Source organism: Caretta caretta, chromosome 24, assembly GCF_965140235.1.
Source record: "Caretta caretta isolate rCarCar2 chromosome 24, rCarCar1.hap1, whole genome shotgun sequence".
Lineage (NCBI taxonomy): Eukaryota > Metazoa > Chordata > Testudines > Cheloniidae > Caretta > Caretta caretta.
The window spans coordinates 9,884,982-9,911,394 of record NC_134229.1 but is presented as its reverse complement, the minus strand read 5'-3'; the positions used below and the strand labels follow the sequence as shown (position 1 = coordinate 9,911,394).

At 59.5% G+C, this 26,413-nt stretch overlaps 1 protein-coding gene across 1 annotated transcript; it reads right to left on the bottom strand.

The window, feature by feature from the left end:
- Window positions 1–90: 90 nt before the first annotated feature.
- LOC125625553 (V-type proton ATPase catalytic subunit A-like) lies at window positions 91–24,672 on the bottom strand. Its single transcript, XM_048827765.2, has 15 exons — window positions 24,561–24,672; window positions 21,457–21,581; window positions 17,555–17,683; window positions 16,978–17,192; window positions 14,026–14,163; window positions 13,021–13,172; window positions 11,614–11,776; window positions 9,911–10,019; window positions 9,421–9,543; window positions 8,498–8,612; window positions 7,086–7,149; window positions 6,784–6,987; window positions 6,570–6,664; window positions 4,807–4,978; window positions 91–1,820 (listed from the first exon to the last, which is right to left on the bottom strand). Exons 2-15 carry the CDS (start codon window positions 21,536–21,538, stop codon window positions 1,728–1,730), a joined length of 1,854 nt encoding a protein of 617 aa, XP_048683722.2. The 5' UTR covers window positions 21,539–21,581; window positions 24,561–24,672; the 3' UTR covers window positions 91–1,727.
- Window positions 24,673–26,413: the final 1,741 nt, after the last annotated feature.

The window sequence follows — 26,413 nt, the reverse complement described above, 5'->3', positions numbered from 1 at the left end:
TTAGCTCAGGTACGAGGAGCGTTGCTGCAGAGCGAATGGGGAAGCCAAAAAAACACCCACGAGGGGGAGAGAGAGAGAGAAGCAATCAGCTTAACCATGAAAGTTATTTATTGCCAGGTAATAACCATCCAAGGGGAGCCAAACAAACGAAACAGTTATAATATTAAATCTAACTTACAGTTGATTATACAAGTCAGGTTTAGAAAACTATAACTGATCACACACGTCAGGGTCAGAAGGCTACACCTAAGAGAGAGCGAGAGAGAGAGAGAGCTGGGTTCTCACCACTCCGTGAAGCTTGAATCAATCGGGGGTCCCAGGTGGTGGGGGTAGCTGAGGGTCCAGAGTGCTGGAGACAGGCAGAGCCCCCAGCACGATCAGTCAGGAGCAGGGGCAGCATGTTTGTAGAAATTTTGGTGGTGCCCAGAACACCCAGAGCCCGCCCCCGGAAACTCTGCCTTCCACCTGCCTAAGGCTCTGGGAGGGAGTTTGGGTTGGGGGAGGAGGTCTGGGGTGCAGGCTCTGGGATGGAGTTTGGGTGCTGGGTGCAGGCTCTAGGCTGGGGGTGCAGGAGGGGATGAGGGGTACAGGCTCTGGGACAGAGTTTGGGTGCAGGATCTGGGCTGGGGGTGGGGGTGCAGGCTCTGGGAGGGAGTATGGGGGAGGAGGGGGTGTGTGGGAAAGGGGTGGGGGTGCAGACTCTGGGAGGGGGTGGGAGGAATGCAGCGCTTACCTAGGGCTCCTAGGCAGGGCGGGCCAGGGGGCCTCTGTGCGCTGCTACCCCCAGGCACTGCCCTCGCATTTCCTATTGGCCACAGGGGCGCTTGGGCTGAGACATAGACCCACCCTGCCCAGGGGCCGCAGGGATGGGCCGGCAGCCACGTGGAGCGAGCAGGCAGGAAGCCGCCCAGGCACCACGGGCCCATATAACTCGCCACCCATGGTCAGGAGAAGATGAAGTCCCAGTGGAACTGACACAGATTTTGGACGCAGGTGTCAGAACGCTTACTTAAGCGTGGGTCGCGGGTTTTTATACGGAAACAACAATGGTTCAAGGGAGAACACTCGATTTGTTTATGGGTAAACTGATGGCTCAAGGGAGGATACCAAAGTTGTTTTGTTCAGGCTAGACAATAGGAACTGCTCCTTACTGGCTATGGGTGGTGTTTCTTCGCGGGACCTCACAATACAATTATGTAGCTTCAGTATTTTGGATACCAATAAAGGATTTATTACTAGAATTGGTCTGATAACTGCTGAGCTGAGTGTGTGCAGGCGTGGGTTCGTTAACACCTGGAGCAGAAATCCCCCAGAGTTCAGTGCGGTTCTTGCCTTGGAATCTCTGTATGCTAATGCGGATGCCTCCCTGTCCCATCCTTGATGCAAATGAGGTTAGGGGAGTAGCCTTAATCCTGTCACCCTTTTCCAGAGGGGTTTAGGGGTGTCTCCCACGGCCTTTTCATTGCTCTTTGTAAGTCTTTCTTCTGATCGGTTTTGGTTCAGGCAGAGGCTGGGGCGGGGAAGGGCTTTCGTGAGTCAGACAGGCTGGGTACTGAGCCCTGGTTCCCCAAAGCACAGAGCTGACAGGTAACACCACAGCGGACACATAATGAGGGAATTTGGGAGTAAACGGACCATTTAAAAAAAATTTTATAAATAGAGACATTCCTGATAAAGACCCAGGTCACCAGCCAGCCAGTCCCGAGCGAGGCCCCGGTTGCTGACCCTCAGTCCTCCAGGCCACGGAAAGAGTTCTGCATTTCCTCGTTCAGCTGGGCGTAATCAGCCTTAATCTTTGCTTCGCCGTCCTTTACCGGATCCTTGGAAAGGAGAGAGGTGGAGAGACGAGCATAGTTTGTTAGAAAACCCCTTCAACTCAGGCCAGGCCGGAAAGGCCAGGGAAGGAGCAAAGGGGACTTGGGGCCCAGCTGCTGGGTCTCCATTTACTGTTAGGTTTCAGAGTAACAGCCGTGTTAGTCTGTATTCGCAAAAAGAAAAGGAGTACTTGTGGCACCCTAGAGACTAACCAATTTATTTGAGCATAAGCTTTCGTGAGCTACAGTTTACTTTACTGTTAGTATTATAGATGATGTGTATTACCGAAGAGAGCAGGACCTCGTTGTGTTAGGTGCGGTACAAATTTAGGGCCAACTTTTGCCAAACTGCCCTCTGATTTAGGGAGCCCGACGTGAGACTCTCAGGACAGAAACGGCCCAGCCGGGTGCTGGCTCTGGGCAGGAGTCTAGTGGGAGTGAAGCATCTGCTCCCCATGCCACCTGCCAACACAGAGCGGCTGGTCAATGCCCCCGTGGCACCGAGGCTTCGAGTGTCAGGGTGAGAGCTGCTGCTGACAGGCCAGCCCTGCTTGTGGCGCCCTGAGGAATCCAGCCCTGAGCTCTCAGGGACCTGTCCCCACATGATGGGAGTGGGATTGGCCCCTCTGGGAGCCCAGCCCCATCAGGAAGCATCTTGAGTCGGGCTCCCGAAAAACCCAGGCAGCTGAATCAGCAGCTATGTCTGGGGGGAGGGATAGCTCAGTGGTTTGAGCATTGGCCTGCTAAACCCACGGTTGTGAGTTCAATCCTTGAGGGGGCCATTTAGGGATCTGGGGCAAAAATTGGGGATCGGCCCTGCATTGAGCAGGGGGTTGGACTAGATGACCTCCTGAGGTCCCTTCCAACCCTGATGTTCTATGATTCTATGATGCAGCTGAGTTGCCTGGGGGGGCACACAGTGACACTAAGGCTGGTGCCAATGAGCCCAACCCCTGGAGCCGCCGAGGGGCGCCCGCCCGGGAGAGGGCCTAGTGCAAACCCAGCAGGGTCCCCAGAGTTTGGCCGAGTGACGATCCCCCCTGCTCCAGCCATGCTCCCCAGCAAGTGCAGCTCTAGGGGAGCGATCCATCAAGGCTCAGGACCAAGGGCCCGGCCCCATGGAGTCAGGGACCAAGCTCCCATGGGGGGCAGGCTCAGACCCTGAGCATTGCAGCAGCAGATGTGCTCAGCGTGGCCGCGGCCAAAGGTCCTATGCCTGTCCAGGATATCACCGCTGCACCCACCACCAGGGAATTGGGTGCTGGATGTGACAGTGAGCCTGTCTGGCCAGGACAATGGGCCTTGGTCTTCAACAGAAGCAGGATCAAGCCCTGAAATTGCCGCACAAAGCAACCTAGGCCTTGTAGAGGGAGGACAGCGAGTTCCTCCACAGTGCAAGGACAGGCCCCAGCCCTTGGTCTGAGGCCTAGTGAGTGGAGCATTGCCTGGGCTTCAGGGCACCTGGCTTCTATTTCCAGCTCTGCCATGGGCCTGCTGGGTGACCTTGGCCAAGTCTCTTCCCCTCCCTGCGCCTCAGTTTCTCCCTCTGTACAATGGGGATAATAATATGTCTCCTTTGCAAAGCGCTTTGAGATGAACTAGATGGTTGGTATCATTGCAGGGCCCTGCAGACTGCAGGGCTGGACGAAGGCACAGGTGTGACCGACCCCTTGCTACATGTTGGTGACGGGCTCTCAGCCCTCATGGATGACCTGAGTGTAACCACAGCAGCGACACCTGCCTGAGTCTGCAGAGAGCCTGAGACAACCATCCGCTGTGCCCCACAGTGCTCCAGCAGAGGGATCGGGGGAAAGGGGGGGCTCCCAGACACTCTTTCATCATGGTTCTGCTTGGGGGGTGCTGACAGGCCCCCTCCCTGCACTCTGCTCAGGTGGGTGCAGGGTGGGGTCCTCCCTTCTCTGGGACAGACCCAGCCTTGGCTTCCCAAACAGGTGAAGGGAGGGAACCCCGAGTCCAGCATGTGGCTCTTGTACATGTGCTGCCCCTCCCCAAACTTCTTAAAGCAGGGCCAGGCCGTGGCTGGGTGGGGGCCATAGCAAAGGGGCGGGGCCAAAGGGAACCCCCCCACATGGGGGCGTGACCAAGGCCTTGAATGGCATCTCTGTCCTGGGAGGTGACGGTCTGGTCACGCAGCAGTGGACTCAGTGACCCCAGCATGTCAGCAGGGAAGCGAGTCTCCTGGTAGCGAGTGATCTGGAGTCGCAGCCAGACCTCACAGCGCTCAGACAGCAAGGGGACAGCTAAGTACAGAAACTGCAGGTGGAAGGAGGTGGGGTGCATGCAAGGGGAGCGGGGGGTGGAAGGGTTGGTAGGTGGAGAGCTGGATGGACGGATGGGTGGGTAGATGGTTGGATGGATGGGTGGAAGAATGGATGGACAGGTCAGTGGCTGGATAGGATGGTGGATAGCTGGATGGATTGATGGAGTGTGGGTGGATGGACGGATTGATGGAGGATGGATGAATGGAGGGTGGGTGGATGGTTGGATGGATGGGTGGAAGAATGGATGGACAGGTCAGTGGCTGGATAGGATGGTGGATAGCTGGATGGATTGATGGAGTGTGGGTGGATGGATGGATTGATGGAGGATGGATGAATGGAGGGTGGGTGGATGGTTGGATGGATGGGTGGAAGAATGGATGGACAGGTCAGTGGCTGGATAGGATGGTGGATAGCTGGATGGATTGATGGAGTGTGGGTGGATGGATGGATTGATGAAGGATGGATGAATGGAGGGTGGGTGGATGGAAGGATGAGCTGGTCGGTGAATGGATGAATCGATGAAGTGTGGGTGGATGGGTGGATGGGAGGATGGATGGATGGAGCGTGGCGGGATGGATCTGAAAGCCATGCAGCACCAGCCGCTCTGGAGCAGTTTAATTAGCTAACACACTGTTAACCGCTTCAGTCCCAGAGCCAACTGCCCATGCAATACCATGCCCGCGCAGAGCTAGGGCTGCCCAGCGCCTCACCTTGAACTTCATGGAGCTCAGCTTGTACATGATGTCCCCGAGGCTCTCGCGGATTATGGCCCAAGTGATCTTGTTCTCAGACTGGGCCGTGGACTCCACCGTGTGCCGGGCCATGTCATAGAAGGCAATCATGTTCTGCAGCATCCCCACCGTCTTGTAGAAGGGGCAGAACCTGCCACGGCAGAGACAGGAAAGGCCTTGGGGTGTCACGGAGCCTCTGGAGCGGCCCCCATGGACACAGCACCAGAGCTGCTCCCTGACGTCAGCCTTGTCCCAGAGCACGGCCGGCCTGGAGCTGCGAGCAGCTCGTGCGGTGGGCAGAGGTCAATCAACAACAGAGAGTGCTCAGGATGGGAAAGGAACTAGAGAAGGAGGCTCCCATCTGCAGTGATGGACCCCATGGGGATCTTGGGGGGCACCTCTGCCAGCCTGGGCTCCAGGGCTACCACAGCTGGGCCATTCTCAACCTCCAGTTCCTCCCCCAGGTCAGAGCTCTCCCTGGTCAACATGAGCCCATCATGGCCTCTTTCATCACCCCAGTGGGTCCCTTGGCCCCGGTCCCTGCTTCACCCCAAACACACATTTCCACCCCATCTGCACCAGCGGAAGTGAGAGGAAAGTTTCTCCTCCTCTGCTAAATCCAGGGTGTGGCATGTCAACACCCGGCAGTCATTTAGGACAGGAAGTGAAGAATGACTTCTTCAGTTGGAACCACTGGGCCACCTGAGGTAGGGCGAAGGGAGTGAGCTCTAGAGATAACCCAGTGGGCCAGTGCCCAGGTGCTACTGCGACAGATGGAGGGAGGGTATGAGAGGAGAGCGAGAGATGGGGGGATACAAGGACGGAGAGCAATGGAGGTGTATGGGGATGGACGGAGCGCGATGGGGATGGACGGGACGGACAAAGCGCGATGGGATTGGATGGGAAGGGACGGAGCGCGATGGGGGTGGATGGGAATGGACGGAGCACGATGCGGGTGGACGGGGACGGATGGAGCACAAAGGGGGTGGACAGGGATGGACGGAACATGATGGGGACAGACAGAGCGCGATGGGGGTGGACGGGGATGGACGGAGCGCGATGGGGGTGGATGGGGACGGACGGAGTGTGAAGGGGGTAGATGGGGGATGGACAGAGCGCGAAGGGGGTGGACGGGGATGGACAGAGTGCGAAGGGGGTGGACGAGGATGGATGGAGCGCAATGGGGGTGGACAGGGATGGACGGAGCGCGATGGGGATGGACGGGGACAGGCGGAGCAGGATGCGGGTGGACGGGGAGGGACGGAGCGTGAAGGGGGTGGATGGGGGATGGACAGAGAGCGATGGGATTGGACGGGGGACGGACGGAGAGCGATGGGATTGGAGGGGGATGGACAGAGCACGATGGGGATGGATGGGGACAGGCATAGCACGATGCAGGTGGACAGGGATGGACGGAGCATGAAGGGGGTGGACGGGGGATGGACAGAGAGCAATGGGGGTGGACGGGGACGGACAAAGCGCGATGCGGGCGGATGGGGAGGGACAGAGTGTGTTGGGGGTGGATGGGGATGGACAGAGCGCGACGGAGGTGGATGGGGAGGGACGGAGCATGTTGGGGGTGGACTGGACGGACGGAGCGCGAAGGGGATGGACGGGGGATGGACAGAGAGCGATGGGGATGGACGGGGCCGGGCGGAGCACGATGGGGGTAAACGGGGAGGGATGTAGAGTGGCCAGGGGCTGTGGCTGTGGGGCTGGCCGACGGCCGAGGTGGCTGGTACCTGTCGTAGGAGGAGTAGCCGTTCTGCTGCAGGAAGTCATCCTTAATCAGCTTGGCCACCTCCAGCGTGATCTTGTCAGCCTCAGCCAGGGAGGCCTGTGGGGAGAGCACGGGGACATGAGGGGCACAGCTTGGCCCTCCCACCATTTCCCTCCCCCATCCCTTCCCCTCTCCTCCCGCCTTTGCTTCCCTTCCCCTAGCCCGTGCCCCCTCACCTTGCCCACCAGCTGCACGATCTCAGCCAGGTCCTCCTCCTCCTGCAGGATCTCCTTGGCCTTGGTGCGCAGGGCGGTGAACTCGGGGTGGTGGAGCTCGTAGTGCTCGTCCAGCGCCCGCATGTACTTGCTGTAGCTGATGAGCCAGTTCACCGAGGGGAAGTGCTTCCGCTGGGCCAGCTTCTTGTCCAGCCCCCAGAAGACCTGGGTGGGGCAGGAGAAATGCCGCAGGGGGTGAGAAGGGGACAGGACCGGGGGGGGGCGGGATTCCCAAGGGGGTCGAAGGCCCCAGGGAGACTCACCTGGACAATCCCCAGGGTCGCAGAGGTCACAGGGTCGGAGAAGTCACCTCCCGGTGGGGACACCCTGGGATGACATAGAGAGGGGCTTAGTCTGAGCAACTGGCCGGTATGGACTCTAATCCACAGCCGGATCATGCTGGCGTTAAGAGTGGGGCTAATGTACCACAGCAATGAGTGGGGGACAGACACGGGGATGGATGGATGGGTGGACGGATGCTCGGGTGGGGGGATGCAGGGATAGATGGACAGATAAACATATGGAGGGATGGGTGGATAGATGCAGGGGTGGGTGGATGGAGGGATCGGTGGATAGGTGGATGGACAGATGCAGGGATAGGCAGACAGATGGATGCAGGCATGGATGGAGAGATGCAGAGTGGATGGATGGATGTGGGTGTTGGGGGCTCAGGGGGCTTGGGGGTGTTGGGCAGCATTGGGGTGTCGGGGGGTTGTTGGGGGTTATGGGTATGTCATGGGTCATGGGGGGTGTCAGCTGGCATGCAGGTGTCAAAGGTGGGGGTGTTGGGATGTTGGGGATGTCGGGGGGTTGTGGGGGTGTCAGGAGTGGTGGGGGTTGTCAACTGGAGTGGGGGTGTTGGGGGTTGTGGGGGTGTCAGGGTGTCAGGGGGTTGTGGGAGTGTCGGGAGTGGTGGGGGATGTCGGCTGGTGTGGTGGTGTCGGGAGTCCTGGGAAGAGTCGGCTGGTGTGAGGGTGTTGGGGGTTGTGGGTGGTGTCAGGATCTTGGGGGTATCGGGGGGTTGTGGGGGTGTCGGGAGTCCTGGGGGGGTGTCGGCTGGTGTGGGGCTGTTGGGGGTTGTGGGCGGTGTCAGGATCTTGGGGGTATCGGGGGGTTGTGGGGGTGTCGGGAGTCCTGGGGGGGTGTCGGCTGGTGTGGGGCTGTTGGGGGTTGTGGGCGGTGTCAGGATCTTGGGGGTATAGGGGGGTTGTGGGGTTGTCGGGAGTCCTGGGGGGGTGTCGGCTGGTGTGGGGCTGTTGGGGGTTGTGGGCGGTGTCAGGATCTTGGGGGTATCGGGGGGTTGTGGGGGTGTCGGGAGTCCTGGGGGGGTGTCGGCTGGTGTGGGGCTGTTGGGGGTTGTGGGCGGTGTCAGGATCTTGGGGGTATCGGGGGGTTGTGGGGGTGTCGGGAGTCCTGGGGGGGTGTCGGCTGGTGTGGGGCTGTTGGGGGTTGTGGGTGGTGTCAGGATCTTGGGGGTATCGGGGGGTTGTGGGGGTGTCGGGAGTCCTGGGGGGGTGTCGGCTGGTGTGGGGGTGTCAGGGGTTGTGGGGGTGTCAGGATGTTTGTGGTGTCAGGAGTTCTGGGGGGTGTCAGGGGCCTTTCCCCGTATCAGCTCCGACTCCCCCACCTCGTTGGCATCAAGGCTGGATGCTCGGGGAAGGCAGGAAGAACTCACGCGCCAACAATGCTCACGCTCCCCTCCCGCTCCGGGCTGCCCAGGCACTTGACCCGTCCTGCACGCTCGTAGAAGGACGCCAGGCGGGCGCCGAGGTAGGCCGGGTACCCGCTGTCTGGAAAGCAAAGCCACCGTGTGTCTGGGGGTGCTCGGAGCAGGGTGGGTCCCAGCGGCACCAGCAGGGGGAGCCCTCTGGTCTTGCCTGAGTCAGGGGGCAGGAGATGGGGGATCCCAAGCCAATGGGCAGACGGCATGGGGGGCTGCACAGCACCCTGGCCAGCGATGTGCCTGGGGTCCCTCTCACGAGGGGAAGGGGGGCTCCATCTCGGCACAGCCTCACCCCTCGCAGTGCACTCGGCCCCCCACAGCCCAGGGCTATAAACTCACTGGTCCCCACACCAGAGCAGGGATCCTCTTTGCCCACCACAGCCTGAGCACACTGGGATCAGGGGGCACCCCGGGGACAGGATGACACCGATCGGGGGCTGCCTGGGGATGCCCCTGAGGATGGCACCAATCGGGGCAGCAGGGGGTGGGTATGTGTGACCATTGAAAAGGGTCAGAGCCAATCACAGGCAGTGAAGGGGGGAAGCCACATCAGAACACCCATCAAGGCAGCACCCTTGGGGGCAGGGTGGCACCAGCTATGGTCAGTGAAGGGGGCAGAGGAGACAGTGTCACAAGCCCTGGCAATGGAGCGGGAACATGCCCGGCCCCATGCCCCAGTGACCAGCCCCATGCCCCAGTGCTGGGAACCAGCTGCCCCAGGGAACGTGACTGGATTTGGGGGGACACAGACTCGCCAGGCCCCATTCTGCTTTCCAAGAGGGGTTCAGAGTTGGGGTTAATCCTGCCCTGCCCCCCTGTGGGCCCCCAGCCGCCCTCGGTGCAAGGCCTCAGCTGCACAGCGGGCAGAGCATCACCTGCAGGCATCTCTGCCAGCCGGCCGGAGATCTCGCGCAGCGCCTCAGCCCAGCGGGAGGTGGAGTCGGCCATCATGCTGACGTGGTAGCCCATGTCGCGGAAATACTCCGAGAGTGTGATCCCTGCGGGGATGCGAGCATCGGAAATATGAATCCCACAGATCCCTTCCAGCTCCCCGCAGCTCTGCGGGTGACCCAACCCGCAGCCCCCTGCTATGCCAGTTCTGGGCTTCCCCTTCCACAGCTCTGCCGGTGGCCCTCAATCCCAACCCGCAGCCCTCTGCTAGCCCAGCCATGGGCAAACTGTGAGTCAGACTGAATTTTGTGACGCTTGTCCCATAGGGGTGATTGGCTGGAGACTGGGAGGCTGAGCCCTTCCCACTCTGTCCATTCATGGAGTCCCTCCTGCGAGCACCATGCTGGGGGATGCATGGCAGAAAGCAGGAGCAGAGCAGTGCCCGCCAGCCCCAAGGGCAGGGCAGGTGCTCACCTGTGTAGATGGAGGCCTCCCGGGCAGCCACGGGCATGTTGGACGTGTTGGCCACCAGCGCAGTGCGCTTCATGATGGTCTCTGTCTTCCCATCCACCTCCATGGTGAGCTGGGGACAGAACACAGCAGGGTCAGTCCCAGGGAGGGGCTCTTGGCACAGATGCAACCCGGGCCCAGGAGACTTGGAGAAGCCCTGGGAGATGTTCCCATCCAGGGATGAGTGGGATAGGCAGAAACAGACGCTTGGCTCAGCCCGGCCCTGACTCCCCCAGCCAGGGGGCTCCCAGCTGGGATATGCCCAGTACACCCCTACCGAACCGGCCAGGGGGCTCCCAGCAAGGACCGGCCCAGTAAACCCCTACCGAACCGGCCAGGGGGCTCCCAGCTGAGACAGGTCCAGTAAACCTGTACCGAACCGGCCAGGGGGCTCCCATCCAGGACTGGCCCAGTACACCCCTACCGAACCAACCAGGGGGCTCCCAGCAAGGACTGGCCCAGTACACCGCTACCAAACCGGCCAGGGGGCTCCCAGCTGAGACAGGTCCAGTACACCCTACTGAACAATCCAGGGGGCTCCCAGCAACGACTGGCCCAGTACACCTGTACTGAACCAGCCAGGGGCTCCCAGCAAGGACCAGTCCAGTACACCCGTATCGAACCAGCCAGGGGGCTCCCAGCTGGGATAGGCCCAGTACATCCATACTGAACCAGCCAGGGGGCTCCCAGCTGAGACAGGTCCAGTACACTCCTACCGAATTGGCCAGGAGCTCCCATCTGGGACTGGCCCGGTACACCCCTAATGAATCGTCCAGGGTCTCCCAGCTGGGACTGGCCCAGGATGGCTCTTGCTGGCCAGGCCACGGGGTGTAGGAATGTAGGCCTGCCTGATGTACATAATTAAACATGGGGAGACCTCATCTCTTGGAAGACAGGAGCAGGGAGGGAAATTGCTCAGCAAATTGGAAACAGAATGTTTGTGCTAACTAGGATACAGTGCGTGGGTGCGGGAATGGAGAGAAAGAATGTCTGAGCCAGCCAAGATAAGAGGAAGAACACCCAGAGACCCATTTACTGGCAACAAGATAACGATAGACAAGATACGTGGGGGATGTAGAGGTGAGGTGACGAGCAGGTCGAGCGTAGACGGAGCCTGGTGCACAGGGAATGGCTCTTACATGGTGACCAAGCCAGGCCCCAAACGTCCAGTAAAGGCACCGGACGGGAGAGGTCTAGTGTGTGACTCTGGCTGTGTGGGGCACCCTGTGCCCACTCCCGGCGCTTTGCCTGAGTGACAAGATGAGTCAGACTGAGCTCTGGGGACCCAAGTGGAAGAGGTCTCTGGGGACCTCACAGCTGAGATCAGCCCAGATCCAGGAGAGTCATGACTTCGCCCCGGGGGAGCCGCAGGTGCTGGTGACAGGAGGGAAACGGCTCCTGAGCCCCAAGCTTCATTGGAGAAGCCCAGACAACCCATGATCCCCCCCAAACCCACAGCACCCCCCAGCTCATGAGCTGCCCCCAGCATAAGGAGAGGCCCCCCCTATGGCCCAGAGCTCCCACCCCACTCCCACATCGTCCATGGCTCACAACCCCATCAGTGAAATATCTCCCATGTTCCTTTGCTCCCGCTCCCCCAACTGGGTTCAACCCCATGGCTCCCGCCACCCCAGCTGGGTTCACCCGCCACGGCCTCCCCAGCTCACCTCAGGGAAGTCCCGCAGCACCTCCGACATCTCGTTGCCGCGCTCACCACAGCCCACGTAGATGATGACGTCGCTGTTGGAGTACTTGGACAGCGACTGCGAGATGACAGTCTTGCCGCAGCCAAAGGCCCCCGGGATGGCCGTGGTCCCGCCCTGAACGCACCTGGGGGGCAAAGGGGCCCTGAGTCAGCAGCACAGGAGGTGCCTTGGGGCACAGCCCCCGCCCCGCCCGGGGAGCTGAGGGCTTCAGCAGCTTGCCTGCAGGCAGGGCACGGTCCCGGCCCGCAGCTCCCTGTGGTCACTCAGGGCAGCCCCACGCTGGCTCGGGGGGAGGTGACCAGGGTGCCCACTGGTGGCCAGTGACTATAACAGCCTCCTCTTTACCCCCCATGGCTGGTCTTGTAGCTCAAACGGCCCAGAGCTGCGCCCTGGGTGCCCGCAGGTCCAGGCTCAATCCCTGCTGACAGCCACTGTGGGTTCAGGCTGTTACGCTGATTCTGGGCTGGGGGACGTGAGAAGAGGCTGCAAATACCCTAAGTACCAAAGTGGGTGGGGGGCTATAGATGCCAAGGCAGCCCTCTTAGCAACCTAGCTTCCAGTTGCATCTCGATTGCTACCCTAGCCGGGACTCCACTGATGCTGGCCGGGGGCACATCAGGCTCACAGCTGTCTGCTTGGCCCCATGAGCTCTCCAGCTGCAGCAGGGTCACTGGCCCCGGGGGCAAAGGGCGTGTGAAACGCTGTGTGAAGGCCAAGAGCGGGGCAGGAGGAGTCAGGCCTGTGGGGCGGGGCATGGGGCTAGAAGCGGGAGCAACGAGGGGGGAGTGAAGGAAGGGAAAGGTTTGCCATGCTGGCAAGAAGATTAATTGGCATCGCCCCAAAATACTGAAGAGTGGGTGGAAAGTAATCGGTATTCTCCCAGACTCCCTGTGGCATGGGGAGGAGGGAGCTGCCGGCCCTGGGGTGGGGGTGTCAAGGCATCAGAGAAAACCAAAGCTGGGTAAATACATCCCGCGCTTTTATCAGTTATTGAGATTCCAACTCTCTGGCTGACCGAGGCAGGGCCAGGAGCTCCCCCCACAGCCAGCACTCCTGCCCCACTCCCTAGAAAGGCTGGGCCAGGAGCTGGGAGCTCCCCCCACAGCCAGCACTCCTGCCCCACTCCCTAGAAAGGCTGGGCCAGGAGCTGGGAGCTCCCCCCATAGCCAGCGCTCCTGCCCCACTCCCCACAGTGCCCCCTGCTGCTGGACACTGGCAGACACCCACTTCCCATTGTTCTCCCTTGTCTTTGCCTTCGGTGCCAGGGGAGGTGGTGGAAGAGCCCCAACCCCACCATCTGCCTGAGGTCTCCCCCCCACTCCCACCCCCACCTCAGGGCTGAGAGTGGGGCCGGGGGGCGTCACTCACGGGAAGAGGGCATCCAGGACCCTCTGGCCGGTCAGTAGCGGGTAGTTGGCGGGGAGCTTCTCCGTCACAGGCCGGATCTGCCGCACAGGCCACACCTGTAGCATGGTGAGCCGCTCTGCCACGCCCTCGAAGTCCAGCTCCAGCACCACGTCCTGGGGGCAGGCAGATACGGCTAAGCGGGGCCCAGAGCCAGCCACCACAGGGGGGTGGGAGACCCTGGGGCTGATTCTCAGCTACCCCATCCCTGCATTGGGGGGAGGGGGCTAAGGGGTTTTAATCATCTTTGTGCTCCCCATATTCTGAGCCCTGCCCAGCCGCTGGTGTCTCACTGTGCCTGCTCTATGCCTCAGTTTCTCTATCTGTAAGTGGGGGAAAATACTGCCCATGAGCTGCCAGTGGGATTGTGTGGGCAAGGCAGGCACGGGCCATGAGCTGCCTGCAGAAGATTCCCTTTGAGAGAGGGACCTTAGACCGTCAAGTGAGAGAATCAAGGGCTACAACTGATTGGAAAAGCCAATTGCTGGGAGAGGAATGCAAATGGCTCATTAAATATAGGGCTCATTAATAAGCAAACGGGAAGTGACCATCTGATGACGTCGTTTGAGACACAGGAAGGAACTCTGGACTAACGAAAAAAATCTAAAAATAAAACCAAAATACAACCGGCTGGAGATGAGCCCGAGCCAGACTCCTGGGTCCTCCAAACCCCCTCAAAACTTGACCCAGAGCCAAACTTCACAGCTCAGGACAACTGGATCAGAACTCACATCCCCCTTGAGCTCTGGGGCAGCTCAGGTCCAGAAGCCCCATTTGTATGGTGCTGGCCAGTCAGGCTGCCCTTTGGACCAGTGCTAAAGCCACAGTTCTGGCCTCAGCAGCGCCCAGCACAATGGGAGAGCGCTCACGGCCCCGGTGCCCGGCGGCTGCTGTATAAATAATGGGGAATACTCATTGCTCTTGACCAGTCGCTGCCCACACCGGCCCCTGCCCCCCCCATGGCACTACCGAGATGTCATAGAGCCCCGGCGGGGCGACGTAGGTCACGGTGCCCCGGCTCCGGGGTGGTACCATGATCTTGTGCTTGATGAGAGAGTTCTCGGCCACCAGGGCATAGATGTCCCCGCCGGTCACATGACTCCCAACCTGGAAAGAGGGAAGAGAAGTGTCAGATACAGGACAGTGCCTACTGGTGAAGCTGCAGGGCCAAGACAGCCCAGTCACCATAGAATCATAGGACTGGAGGGGACCTCGAGAGGTCATCTAGTCCAGTCCCCTGCACTCATGGCAGAACTAAGTATTATCTAGACCATCCCTGACAAGGGTTTGTCCAACCTGCTCTTAAAAATCTCCAATGATGGAGATTCCACAACCTCCCTAGGCAATTTATTCCAGGGCCTAACCACCCTGACAGGAAGTCCAACCTAAACCGTCCTTGCTGCAATTTAAGCCCGTTGCTTCTTGTCTTATCCTCAGAGGTTAAGGAGAACAATGGTTCTCCCTCCTCCTTGTAACAACCCTTTATGCATTTGAAAACTCTTCTCATGTCGCCTCTCAATCTTCTCTTCTCCAGACTAAATGTACCCAGTTTTCTCAATCATCCCTCATGGGTCATGTTTTGTGGACCTTTCATCATTTTTGTTGCTCTTCTCTGGACTTTCTCCAATTTGTCCGCATCTTTCCTGAAACATGGAGCCCAGAACTGGACACAATACTCCAGTTGAGGCTTAATCAGCGCAGAGTAGAGTGGAAGAATTGCTCCTCATGTCTGGCTTACAACACTCCTGCTAATGCAGCCCAGAATGATGTCTGCTTTTTTTTTTTTTTTTTTTTTTGCAAGTGTTAACTCATTTAGCTTGTGATCCACTATGACCCCCAGATCCCTTTCCGCAGTACTCCTTCCTAGGCAGTCGTTTCCCTTTCTGTATGTGTGCAACTGATTGTTCCTTCCTAAATGGAGTACTTTGCATTTGTCTTTATTGAATTTCATCCTATTTACTTCAGACCATTTCTCCAGTTTGTTCAGATCATTTTGAATTTTAATCCTATCCTCCAAAGCACTTGCAACCCCTGCCAGCTTGGTATTGTCCGCAGACTTTATAAGTGTACTCTCTATGCCATTATCTAAACCATTGATGAAGATACTGAACAGAACCGGACCCAGAACTGATCCCTGAGGGACCCCACTCGTTATGCCCTTCCAGCTTGACTGTGAACCACTGATAACTACTTTCTGGGAACGGTTTTCCAATCAGTTATGTATCTACTTTATAGTAGCTCCATCTAGGTTGTATTTCCCTCGTTTATGTATGAGATGGTCATGCAAGACAGTATCAAAAGCCTTACTAAAGTGAAGATATAGCACATCTACCACCTCCCCCGTCTCCACAAGGCTTGTTACCCTGTCAAAGAAAGCTATCAGGTTGGTTTGACGTGATTTGTACTTGCACATGTATGGCCTGCAGGGGGTGCTGCTTGGCACAGACCCTCACAAGATTCCCCAAGAGCTGCCTGCCTCCTATGGGGAGCATCCTCAACCACAAGCAGTTCTGCTGCCAAGGCCGGACTCCCTGTGTCTCTCCTTGCTGCTCTTCGCTCCTTTCCATCCCCCGGTCCTGGCTTATCCTCAGGGATTCGTCTGCCCCTGCAGCCCCTTCCCCACAGGTGGTCACTGGTTGGGGTATCATGGTGACGAACCCCAGTCGTGATGAGCTGGGGGGTGGGAAGGAGCAGCAGGAGCAGACGAATAATTCCAGGAACAAAAGTGCTGGTTTCCTTGTGTCCCAGAGGCAGAGGAGTTTAGGAAACGCCGGAGCCAAATTTCAAGTTTTTCAAAGTTTTCACTAGTAGGTGCTGGCCTCAGGCAGTCAGGGCTGAGCCCAACATCCCAGAGCAGCATTGGACATGCTGTGCTACTGGGAGTGAGGGGGTCACTAGGGGGCACTCTCCCCTAGCAGTCAGGGTTGGCCCCGATGCCCCAGTGCAGCACTAGGGGGTGCTGTGCTGCAGGGGGCAGGGTGAGGGCTCAGTAGGGGGCGCTGTGCTGAAGGGAGAAAGGTGGGGGTGTAGTAGGGGGCGCTGTGCTGCAGGGGGCGGGGTGAGGGCTCAGTAGGGGGCACTGTGCTGCAGGGGGCGGGGTGAGGGCTCAGTAGGGGGCGCTGTGCTGAAGGGAGAAAGGTGGGGGTGTAGTAGGGGGCACTGTGCTGCAGGGGGGTGAGGGCTCAGTAGGGGGCCCTGTGCTGCAGAGGGCAGGGTGAGGGCTCAGTAGGGGGCGCTGCAGGGAACGGGGCAGGGGCTCAGTAGGGGGCGCTGTGCTGCAGGGGGGGGTGAGGGCTCAGTAAGGGGCGCTGTGCTGCAGGGAGAAAGGTGGGGGTGTAGTAGGGGGCGCTGTGCTGCAGGGGGGGTGAGGGCTCAGTAGGGGGCGCTGTGCTGCAGGGGGCGGGGTGAGGGCTCAGTAGGGGGCGCTGTGCTGCAGGGGGGGGTGAGGGCTCAGTAGGGGGCGCTGTGCTGAAGGGAGAAATGTGGGGGCTCAGTAGGGGGCACTGTGCTGCAGGGAGTGAGGGTGTCGCTAAGGGTTGCTCTCCCTAGCAGGCAGGGGTGACCCTGATGGCCCCACACAGCATCAGGGGGCGCTGTGCAGCTGGAGGTGCCAGCCTGTGCCTGAGTCCCCAGGGCACGGTCCCCGGGAGCTGGTGCATGAGTCCTGTTGCCCTGCCTGTTGCCATGCCCTGCATGAGTCCTGTTGCATCTGCTGCCTCTGCATGTCTACACAAGGCCAGACCCTCCTGATCTCCTGGGTTCTCTCCTCCACCGGGGGTGCCGGCCGCAGCCCGTGCCTGGAGCTGCAGAGACCCCTGCGGGAGGCTCCAGCCAGGTGCCTGGGAACCGGCTCGGGGAGGGCGAGACTCCTGCTGGCAAAGCCTCCCCCACACCAGGCGCTGCCCCACGCCGGGCCCCTACCCGGATGCTCTGGCTCGGGGCGAAGTCCCACTTGACGTCCTGAGACAGGGCGGGGATGTTGATGCCGCGGGGGATGTAGATGCTCTGGGTCAGCTCGGTGATGTCCTTCAAGGGGCGCTGGATGCCGTCAAAGATGGAGCCCATGATGCCCGGGCCCAGCTCCACCGAGAGCGGCTTCCCCGTCCGCAGCACCGGGTCCCCCACGCAGACCCCCGCTGCCACCAGTGTTCAGGAGAGGGCTCCGGGCATGCACAGGGGCAGGTGGGGTGGGTGGGAACGGGCTCAAACATATTCAGGGTCCCCCCATGATAGATAGATGGAGGGGGTGCAGATAGGTAGGCATGGCCAGGTGATGAGGGAGATCGGGGGGCATGAGGTGCAGGCCTGGCAGCGGGCACAGCCTGGGGGGGGGGAATTCAGGGGCCACGGCCCGGGGTGGGGTTCAGGGGGCACGGCCTGGCAGGGGGAAATTCAGGGTACATGGCCTGGGCGGGAGGGCAGGGAACGTGGCCTGGTGGGTGGGTTCAGAGGACAGGGCCTGGGGGGCTCAGGGGGCACAGCCTGGCAGGAAGGATACAGGTCTCTTCGTACACCTGGATGGTGGCCAGGTCTCCCTCGAGACGGATGATTTCGCCCACCAGCTCGGCGTGCCCCACGCGCACCAGCTCGTACATGGCGGCCCCGGCCATGCTGCTGGCGGTGACCACTGGGGGGAGAGACGGGAGGTTAGACCCCGGGGTGGTGCCCAGGGCTGGGCTAGGGGAGGGGCGATGCCTCTGACCCGGGAGCCTGCATGGCCCCTAGCACCCAGTCTTCACAGCGGAGCTCCCCTCGCCCACCCCTCTCCCCCACCCCCACTATCCCCTGCACCCCCCCATAGCTACCCACCCTCTGTATCTCCCTACCCCACCCCTCTCCCCCACCCCCTGTAACCCCTGCACCCAACCCCTGTATCCCCTCCCACACCCCCTGTATCTCCCTACCCCCACCCCTCTCCCCCGCCCCCTGTAACCCCTGCACCCAACCCCTGTATCTACCCATCCTCTGTATCCCCCTCCCCCATCCCCTGTATCCCCTCCCACACCCCCTGTATCTCCCTACCCCCACCCCTCTCCCCCACCCCCTGTAACCCCTGCACCCAACCCCTGTATCTACCCACCCTCCGTATCTCCCTACCCCACCCCTCTCCCCCACCCCCTGTAACCCCTGCACCCAACCCCTGTATCCCCTCCCACACCCCCTGTATCTCCCTACCCCCACCCCTCTCCCCCACCCCCTGTAACCCCTGCACCCAACCCCTGTATCTACCCATCCTCTGTATCCCCCTCCCCCATCCCCTGTATCCCCTCCCACACCCCCTGTATCTCCCTACCCCCACCCCTCTCCCCCACCCCCACTATCCCCTGCACCCCCCCGTATCTACCCACCCTCTGTATCTCCCTACCCCACCCCTCTCCCCCACCCCCACTATCCCCTGCACCCCCCCATATCTACCCACCCTCTGTATCTCCCTACCCCACCCCTCTCCCCCACCCCCACTATCCCCTGCACCCCCCCATATCTACCCACCCTCTGTATCTCCCTACCCCACCCCTCTCCCCCACCCCCACTATCCCCTGCACCCAACCCCTGTATCCCCTCCCACACCCCCTGTATCTCCCTACCCCCACCCCTCTCCCCCACCCCCACTATCCCCTGCACCCCCCCGTATCTACCCACCCTCTGTATCTCCCTACCCCACCCCTCTCCCCCACCCCCTGTAACCTCTGCACCCAACCCCTGTATCCCCTCCCACACCCCCTGTATCTCCCTACCCCCACCCCTCTCCCCCACCCCCTGTAACCCCTGCACCCAACCCCTGTATCTACCCATCCTCTGTATCCCCCTCCCCCATCCCCTGTATCCCCTCCCACACCCCCTGTATCTCCCTACCCCCACCCCTCTCCCCCACCCCCACTATCCCCTGCACCCCCCCATATCTACCCACCCTCTGTATCTCCCTACCCCACCCCTCTCCCCCACCCCCTGTAACCCCTGCACCCAACCCCTGTATCCCCTCCCACACTCCCTGTATCTCCCTACCCCCACCCCTCTCCCCCACCCCCAGTATCCCCGGCACCCCCCCGTATCTACCCACCCCCGTATCTCCCTACCCCTACCCCTCTCCCCCGCCCCCTGTAACCCCTGCACCCAACCCCCATGTAAGCAGTGTCAGGACGAGCTCCACCCTGACATCTGGTGGTGAGGTGTGGCAAGTTGTGGAAAAGAACTTCAGGGGCTGATCTCATTTGCATAGGCACACCCACCCTGCCTAGAATGAGGCCATAGCTGCCCAAATGGTCACTTTGGCTGCTGTGGGATCCCCAGTGTCTCTGTTATTGGGGCGGGAAGAATAAATTGTTATTACCCTGATTATGGGAACTGTGCTTGGAACTGTAGTTGGCCTTTTGTGATGATGGAGGGACTCACCATCAACTAAGTGGCACTCGCTAGGCAAGGGTCATGGGTTCCAAAAGTCTGTGAATTGAGAGAGGGTGGGGATAGGTATTAATACTTGGTGGTATGGGTCCCTTGGTGAGGGCCTTATGTGTTAATTGCACTTTCTCCACTTCATTAGAAGTCTAGTTGCAAGCTGCTGAGCTCACTTTGGGCTAATGGTGCTCCAGCACTGAGGCTCCCCTACTACAAGCTGAATTCGCCAATGAGCGTTGTGTTAAGTAGTAGGGGAGCCTGAAGATATATTGTGGAGCAGTTTGCGGGATGGCTGGAGTGCCTTGTGGACAGGCTGGTAGAGCAGTTCGTAGGACGGCAGGAGCTGCTGGTGGGATGCGGAGCAGTTTGTGGACCGGCTGGTGGAGCAGTTCGTGGGACGGCGGGAGCTGCTTGTGGGCCGCGGAGCGGAGCGAAGGAGTTCTTGGGGCGGCTGGCGGAGCGGAGCGAAGGCCTATGGAGCTGTGGGGTGGTCAGCTTCAGGTCATGTAAGGTGCCTCTTACCCCCGTCCCATCTCCACCCAGGTTGGGAGGTAAAGCTCCGCAGATAAACTTTTGAACTCTGGGGCTGCCCTGACCAGGGACAGAGACTTTTGGGTCATTGGACTTTTGGGACTTTGGGTGATTTGGGGTTGCTGGACTCAAGAACCAAAGGGAAAGGGGCATGCCCCAATTTGCTTGGGGTGGGTTTTTTTTTTATCATGGGCTGTGTTCTGAATCCTGTTGGTCGTGTTTCCCCAACATAATGCCACATTGTTTCTCTCTGTTATTAAAAGGCTTTTTGCTACACTCAGACTATGTGCTTGCGAGAGGGGAAGTATTGCCTCTTGGAGGCGCCCAGCGGGGGTGGTATATATTTGTCCCAAGTCACTGTGTGGGGGCTCGAGCCGGTTTGCATTGTGTTATTGGAATGGATCCCCTAGATATTGAACCCGGCCCTTGTTGCTGCCAACTCTGATGGGCAGAAGGGTTACACCTGTATCTACCCACCCTCTGTATCCCCCTCACCCTCTCCCCCAGCCCCTGCACCCACACCCTGTATCCCCTGCACCCACCCCCTGTATCCCCCTCCCCCTCACCTCACCCCCCCACTCTCTGTATCCCCTGCACCCACCCCCTGTATCTACCCACCCCCTGTATCTCCCTATCCCACCCCTCTCCCCTGCCCCTTATATCCCCTTCCCCCACCCCCTATATCCCCTGCATCTCCCTTCCCCCACCCCCTGTATCCTCTGCACCCACCCCCTGTATCCCCCACCCCCACTCCTCTCCCCTGCCCCACCCCTTCCCCCACCCCCTATATCCCCTGCATCTCCCTTCCCCCACCCCCTGTATTCTCTGCACCCACCCCCTGTATCCCCCACCCCCACTCCTCTCCCCTGCCCCCACCCCTCTCACCTGCCCACTGTAGTCCCTACAGGGACAGGTATGTGTAGCTTGTGGTGTGGGCCTTGTTTAAGGAGGGTCTTAGACACCATTTGACTTTTCCTCTTTCCACTGTGTAATAACAGAGCTAATTTAGACTCCATTGAGAGGCTGGTTAGATCCTGCAGAGCTGAAATCACTGCTATCTAGGTTTTAAGTATCAGACCCACTTCGGGACAGTGTCAATTGCTGTGCACCAGCCGTGAGGCTCCCCCATAAACAGCTGACTTCACTGAGTGCTGTGTTAAATAGGGGGCCCTGAAGACATCTTGGTGAGCCGCTGGCTGGTGGAGAGGTGGGGTGAGGGGCCAGCAGGGTGGCTGGTGGAAAGGGCCAGCGCAGAGCCCCACAGAGGCCTCTTGTTTTGTGGCCAGACATGCTTCTTCCCCAGTGAGCCCAGGGAATGAGTTAGCAGCCAGGCCTCGTGGCTGGCATCCCAAACTGTCAGGTTGATTGTCCTCAGATTGTCCCAGCTGAGCCTGCCAGGCCTGGATTGCTAGCACCGCACGGGCCGTGGCTGCACCCTGCCAACATCTACCTTGGAGCTGCATCCCCATCACCTACCTGGCCCGGAGACGCCGTGGACAAACCCCAGCACGCTCTCCTTCTCCACATCCTCTATCCTGGGCAGCTTGGAGAACTCCATGGCTCTGGTGAGGCAGGGAACCAGCTCTGGGTTTTGGTGGCAGCTGAGTTTCCAAAGAGAAACACATTTAAACTAAACCAGTCGCTGGCTCTGCTGGTGCCCTGCAGACCTAGCCAGCTGCCCGCACGGGCACCAGGACCTATGTCCATATCAAGACTTGTTGCCACAAAACACAGCATGGGTGGTTTAGAACTCAAGTGCTTTTGGGCAAGAGGACAGAGCAGGCCCCATAATGCAGAGAGGAAGGCTGGGCAGCCAGGGCTTGAACAGGTTTTAAATCCCTGCTCCTGAGCTGGGCAACCCAGAGGCAAACAGCCAAGGATTCTGGGTACGTAGCGCCCAAAGGGATGGGCATCCCCCTAACATCAGTACTGCCAATCCAGACCGGCCGCCCCTTTGGCTGATTTAAACCCCTTGAGAAACGCGCTGAGCCCTCAACTCCTGTCCAGGAAGAAAGAATGGTCGGGAGGGGGCGGCTGAAAAAGTGCTCCATTTTAGTGGGACCCACTAGAGACAGACATGTGAGTGCCCCCTGCTGATTCAGCAGCAGATTACTGAATCCTGCTCAAGGCCAGACGGAACCATGACGATCATCCATTTCCAGGGCTCAGCTCTTCATTCTTGTTCTCCAGGGAATTCACCTCTCTGGGGAGGGAGGGGGAAATCTCACGGAGAGGGGATTCTCCAGCCCCAACTGCCAGAGCCGCCTAACAACGAGGAGACAGCACTTAGGTGACTATGCTGGCAAGTCTCTTTGCTCCAACCACTAGACCCCACTCCCCTCTTGGAGCTGGGGACAGAACCCAGGAGCCCTGACTCCCAGGATAGGAAAGGGGGGTGGCAATGGGGGCATGTCACTGAATGAAGTCAGTGTCTGGGGACTGTAAAGGAACCCAAAGGAAAGGCCGTTTCTGCCCGTGCATCCTGGGGAGCTCCCTGCTGCGGGTGCCTGAGTCACACTCTGTGACCAGGACTGGGAAATTGGGTGATGTTTACAGCTGTGCTAATGCAGACAGGGCCAGAGATGCTGGAACTAGGGGTGCTGGGGATGCTGCCGCACCCTCGGCTTGAAGTGGTTTCCATCATATACAGGGTTTACAGTTTGGTTCAATGGCTCTCAGCACCCACACTATACATACTGCTCCAGCATGCCTGGACGAGGCTGATCATCCCTCAGGCTTCAGGGCACAATTACACCAGTCAGGTCAGGAAGGGGACACGGAGTATTGCACAACTGATCCGTGATGTGCTGTAGAACCAGGGTCACCTTCCCCTGAAGCACCAGCTGTGGCCCGCTGACAGGGGCACCAGTCTGGGGTTGACAGGCTAGCTGCCTGGTTTTCACAAACTTTGCCTGCCTTCACACTGCCCTGCATGGACCCCCTAGGTGTGAGGAGCTCAGTCTCCATGGCCCATCCGCTCCTTGGCCATCCAGGGCAGGACCAACAATGCCAAGGTGCTTCGGGACCCAAGGACACCCTGTTGCTGCACTGAGAACCCACCAGCTCATTTCACACAAGCCCCATTGCCCCCTGCACCATGCAGCGGGGGGGGGGGGCGGCTCAGGGCACTTTGCTGGCAGCCCAGGCAGGCAGGGCCATGCCCTGAGCGGATTGTGTCGAACCTGCGCTGGGGCACACACACACAGGGTGGGGAGAGCCTGGGCTAACAGAAGGGAGTGTTTTAGCCTCAGGTGTTTCACATCAATGGGCCCCGGTTCTGCTCTCATTGTCAGCGATGCACAGGCAGCCCCGGCTGGCAGGGACCTGTCATGGGCAGATGCAGCAAAGGGCATGTTTGGGTTTCATTCACCTGCTGCAGGGGAGGGAGGAACCAACCTCTGTGCCAGCCCCTCTGGGGAGCCCTGCCCTGCAGGGAGGGGTGCAGCAGCTGCCAAAACCCTTGTAAAGCGCAAACCCTGCTAATTAGAGAATGTGCAGAGCTAGGAGCCAGCCCAGGCAGCCGGTGAGAAGGAGGCTGACCGGCTGTGCCGGAAATCTGCTAGCCAAGCTCTGGGGTGGCTCAGTGGGCTTGCACCGCCCCTGCTTCCCAATAGTGCAGCTTCAGGTCCCATGCCCTGATGCCAGCCTGAGCCGGTGGCATTATCCAGGACCCCAGAGACAGCGAACGAGCAGTCAGAGCACCTGGGTTCTACCCCGAAGAGGAAGAGCAGAGGTCAGGCAATCGGGATGCCCGGGCTCTATTCCTGGCTGGGTAAGGGCAGGTGTTTGAGCAGACTTAGGCCAGCCGCTCCCAGTCAAAGACCTATCACCCAGGGCAGGGCTGCAGATGAGTGCAGGGAGGGCGGGAAGTGACCGGCCCTTCCCCACGGGGCAGACAGAGGAGACTGGCCAAGTGCCATCACTGAGTGGGTGACTCCCAGGTGGGGGAGGAGAGCCTGAAGTGCCCCTTGAATCCACAGCCTGCAGTGGGTTCAGAGGAAAGGACCCGGCATTCCAGGGCTGCTGCGGAGCCTCCAGCTCTGGGCCTGCCCTGGGCTAAATCAGCAGTGCCCATGGACACCAGTTAGCCAGGCTGGAAAACTCCAGGGTAATAAATGAGTCTCAGTGCTAGGGAGGGAGCAAACATGGGGCTCAGAGAGATGAAAAATGGGACCACAAAACTGTGCTTCAGGGAAACAACCTCTCTGGGTGGGAGGGGGAAATCTCCCCGAGAGGGGATTTTCTGTGTCCTCCTGCCAGAGTCTGAGTAACAGCAAGGGACTGGCATGTAAGTATGTTTGCAAGTCCTCTGTGCCCTAAATCATACTCCTCTCCCAGAGCTGGGGATAGAACCCAGGAGTCCTGACTCCCAGCGCCCCCGTCCCCAGCTCTAACCACTAGCCCCACTCCCCTCCCAGAGCTGGGGATAGAACCCAGGAATCTTGATGCCCATCCCTCTCTGCTCCAACTACTAGACACCACTCCCCTCCCAGAGATAGAAGCCAGGAGTCTTGATTCCGACTCTCCTGCTCTTAAAGAGCCGGATAGTGAGTGGTGTTACAGCCGAGAGTTCTTCCTACCTGCTGTTCTCCAGCTCTGTCTGTCCCTCTGCCCCGTGGCTGGCAGGCTGTGAGCAGCCACCCAGACTGTGCCTTGCCTTCTCCTGGGTTTATACAGCAGGGAGGCAGAGAGGACAGGGCCAGGTCTGGCTCCCTCCTGCCTTGAAACCAGTTCCAGCCCGAGCAGGTTCTAGGGAGCTGGGGACGGGCGTGGAGGTCACTGGAAGGGGAGTCAGGAAACAGAGAACTCAGCTCCAGCAACAGTAAACAGTCCCCACAGCTCCATGTCCTGCTGCCCTCCCTGTCTGTCCCTGTCCAGCTGCTCCCTCCTGCCACCATCCCACTGAAGCTTACCCACCCACTGTCAGTCCCCTAAGCTCACCCCAGGCCGGGCGGCCTGAACAGCCCTCGATGTCCTTTCCCATCTTTTTGGCACACTCACTGCAGCCTGCTCTGGGGTGGGACGCAGCATCTGTTAATACTTCTGAGGGCTCAAGACACTTACACACCAGGCTGGCCCCAGGGCTCATTTTCCCGGTCGGGATTCCCCTGGGACTGTCCTTCCTCCACCATCCCCCAAGCAAGGGGCTCCCTTTGTGCCACTTCCTCCTAACTCCTGGCACACCCACGGCCCGGGATCACTGCTCTCCCTGAAATGTGTTCACCCCAGGACAGTCCCCAAAGGAATTCCTCAGTCCCAGGTCCGTTCATCCCAGGAGCCCCATCACTTGAGCTATTGACAACTAGGCTGGACCAAGCCCTGGAGACTGGACCGCAGGGATCAATCTCGCATCAGACAAGAGGACGGGCTATGAGAACACTAACCATTTCTCTGGCCCTTTGTGAAATCCTCCTCTATGTGGGGATGCAGCTGCTTCTGGGGTGGAGTGCAACGGGGGCACAAAGGATGCTGCACAGAGGAGGGGAAGGGGCAGTGTCAGCAAGGAGACCAAGGCAAATTCTTCCTCTCCCAAAAACGGTCTTTAATGGTCTGCCAGGGCATCTATTGAGTCAGGAACTCAGCTCTATGCATTTAGAGGCCAGGGTGATGGTGACTTGCGAAATGGCACCGACAGGCAGTAAAGTATTTCATAAACCTCCGGGGATAGATCCTCACATACCCCCTGAGACGTGGGTTTGTTACACCCATTGTACAGCTGGGGAAACTGAGGCACGGGGCAAGGAAAAAACTCACACAAAGTCATGGAGCAGGAGGAAGCCAGGAGTCCTGACTACTATACCCCACAACTCAAAGCTGAGAGCAGAACCCAGGAGTCCTGGCTCCCAGCCCCCTGCTCTAACCACTAGCCTCCCACAGATGGGCATAGAATCCAGCAGCCCCAACTCGCAGCTCTAACCACTCATCCCCCACACCACCGCCTGTGGATGGGGACTGAACTCAAGAGCCCTGGTTCCCCAGCTACCTGCTTTAACCACTAGATCCCCACTCCCCAGGGAACCTTCCCACTGAAGGGGATAGAACCCAGGAGTCCTGGCTCCCAGCCCCCCTGCTGTAAGCGCTAGACACTTCCCATGAATGGTGACGGAACCCAGGAGTCCTGGCTCCCAGCCCCCTGCTGTAAGCGCTAGACACTTCCCTTGAATGGTGACGGAACCCAGGAGTCCTGGCTCCCAGCTCTGTATCCCCCCTCCTCCACTCAGCCATTCCCCCACAGTTGCTAGGCAGCCGCTCCACATGCCCGGCGCTGCCCCTCTCCTGGGTCCTCTAGAACACATGGGTGCAAACGGGTCTCGGGCTCGCAACCTGCGTCGCCCTCCCCCCGCCAGGCCTCTGGGCTGCTTGTTCCCAGGTGTCATAAATATAAAGGGAAGGGTAAACCCCTTTGAAATCCCTCCTGGCCAGGGGAAAGCTC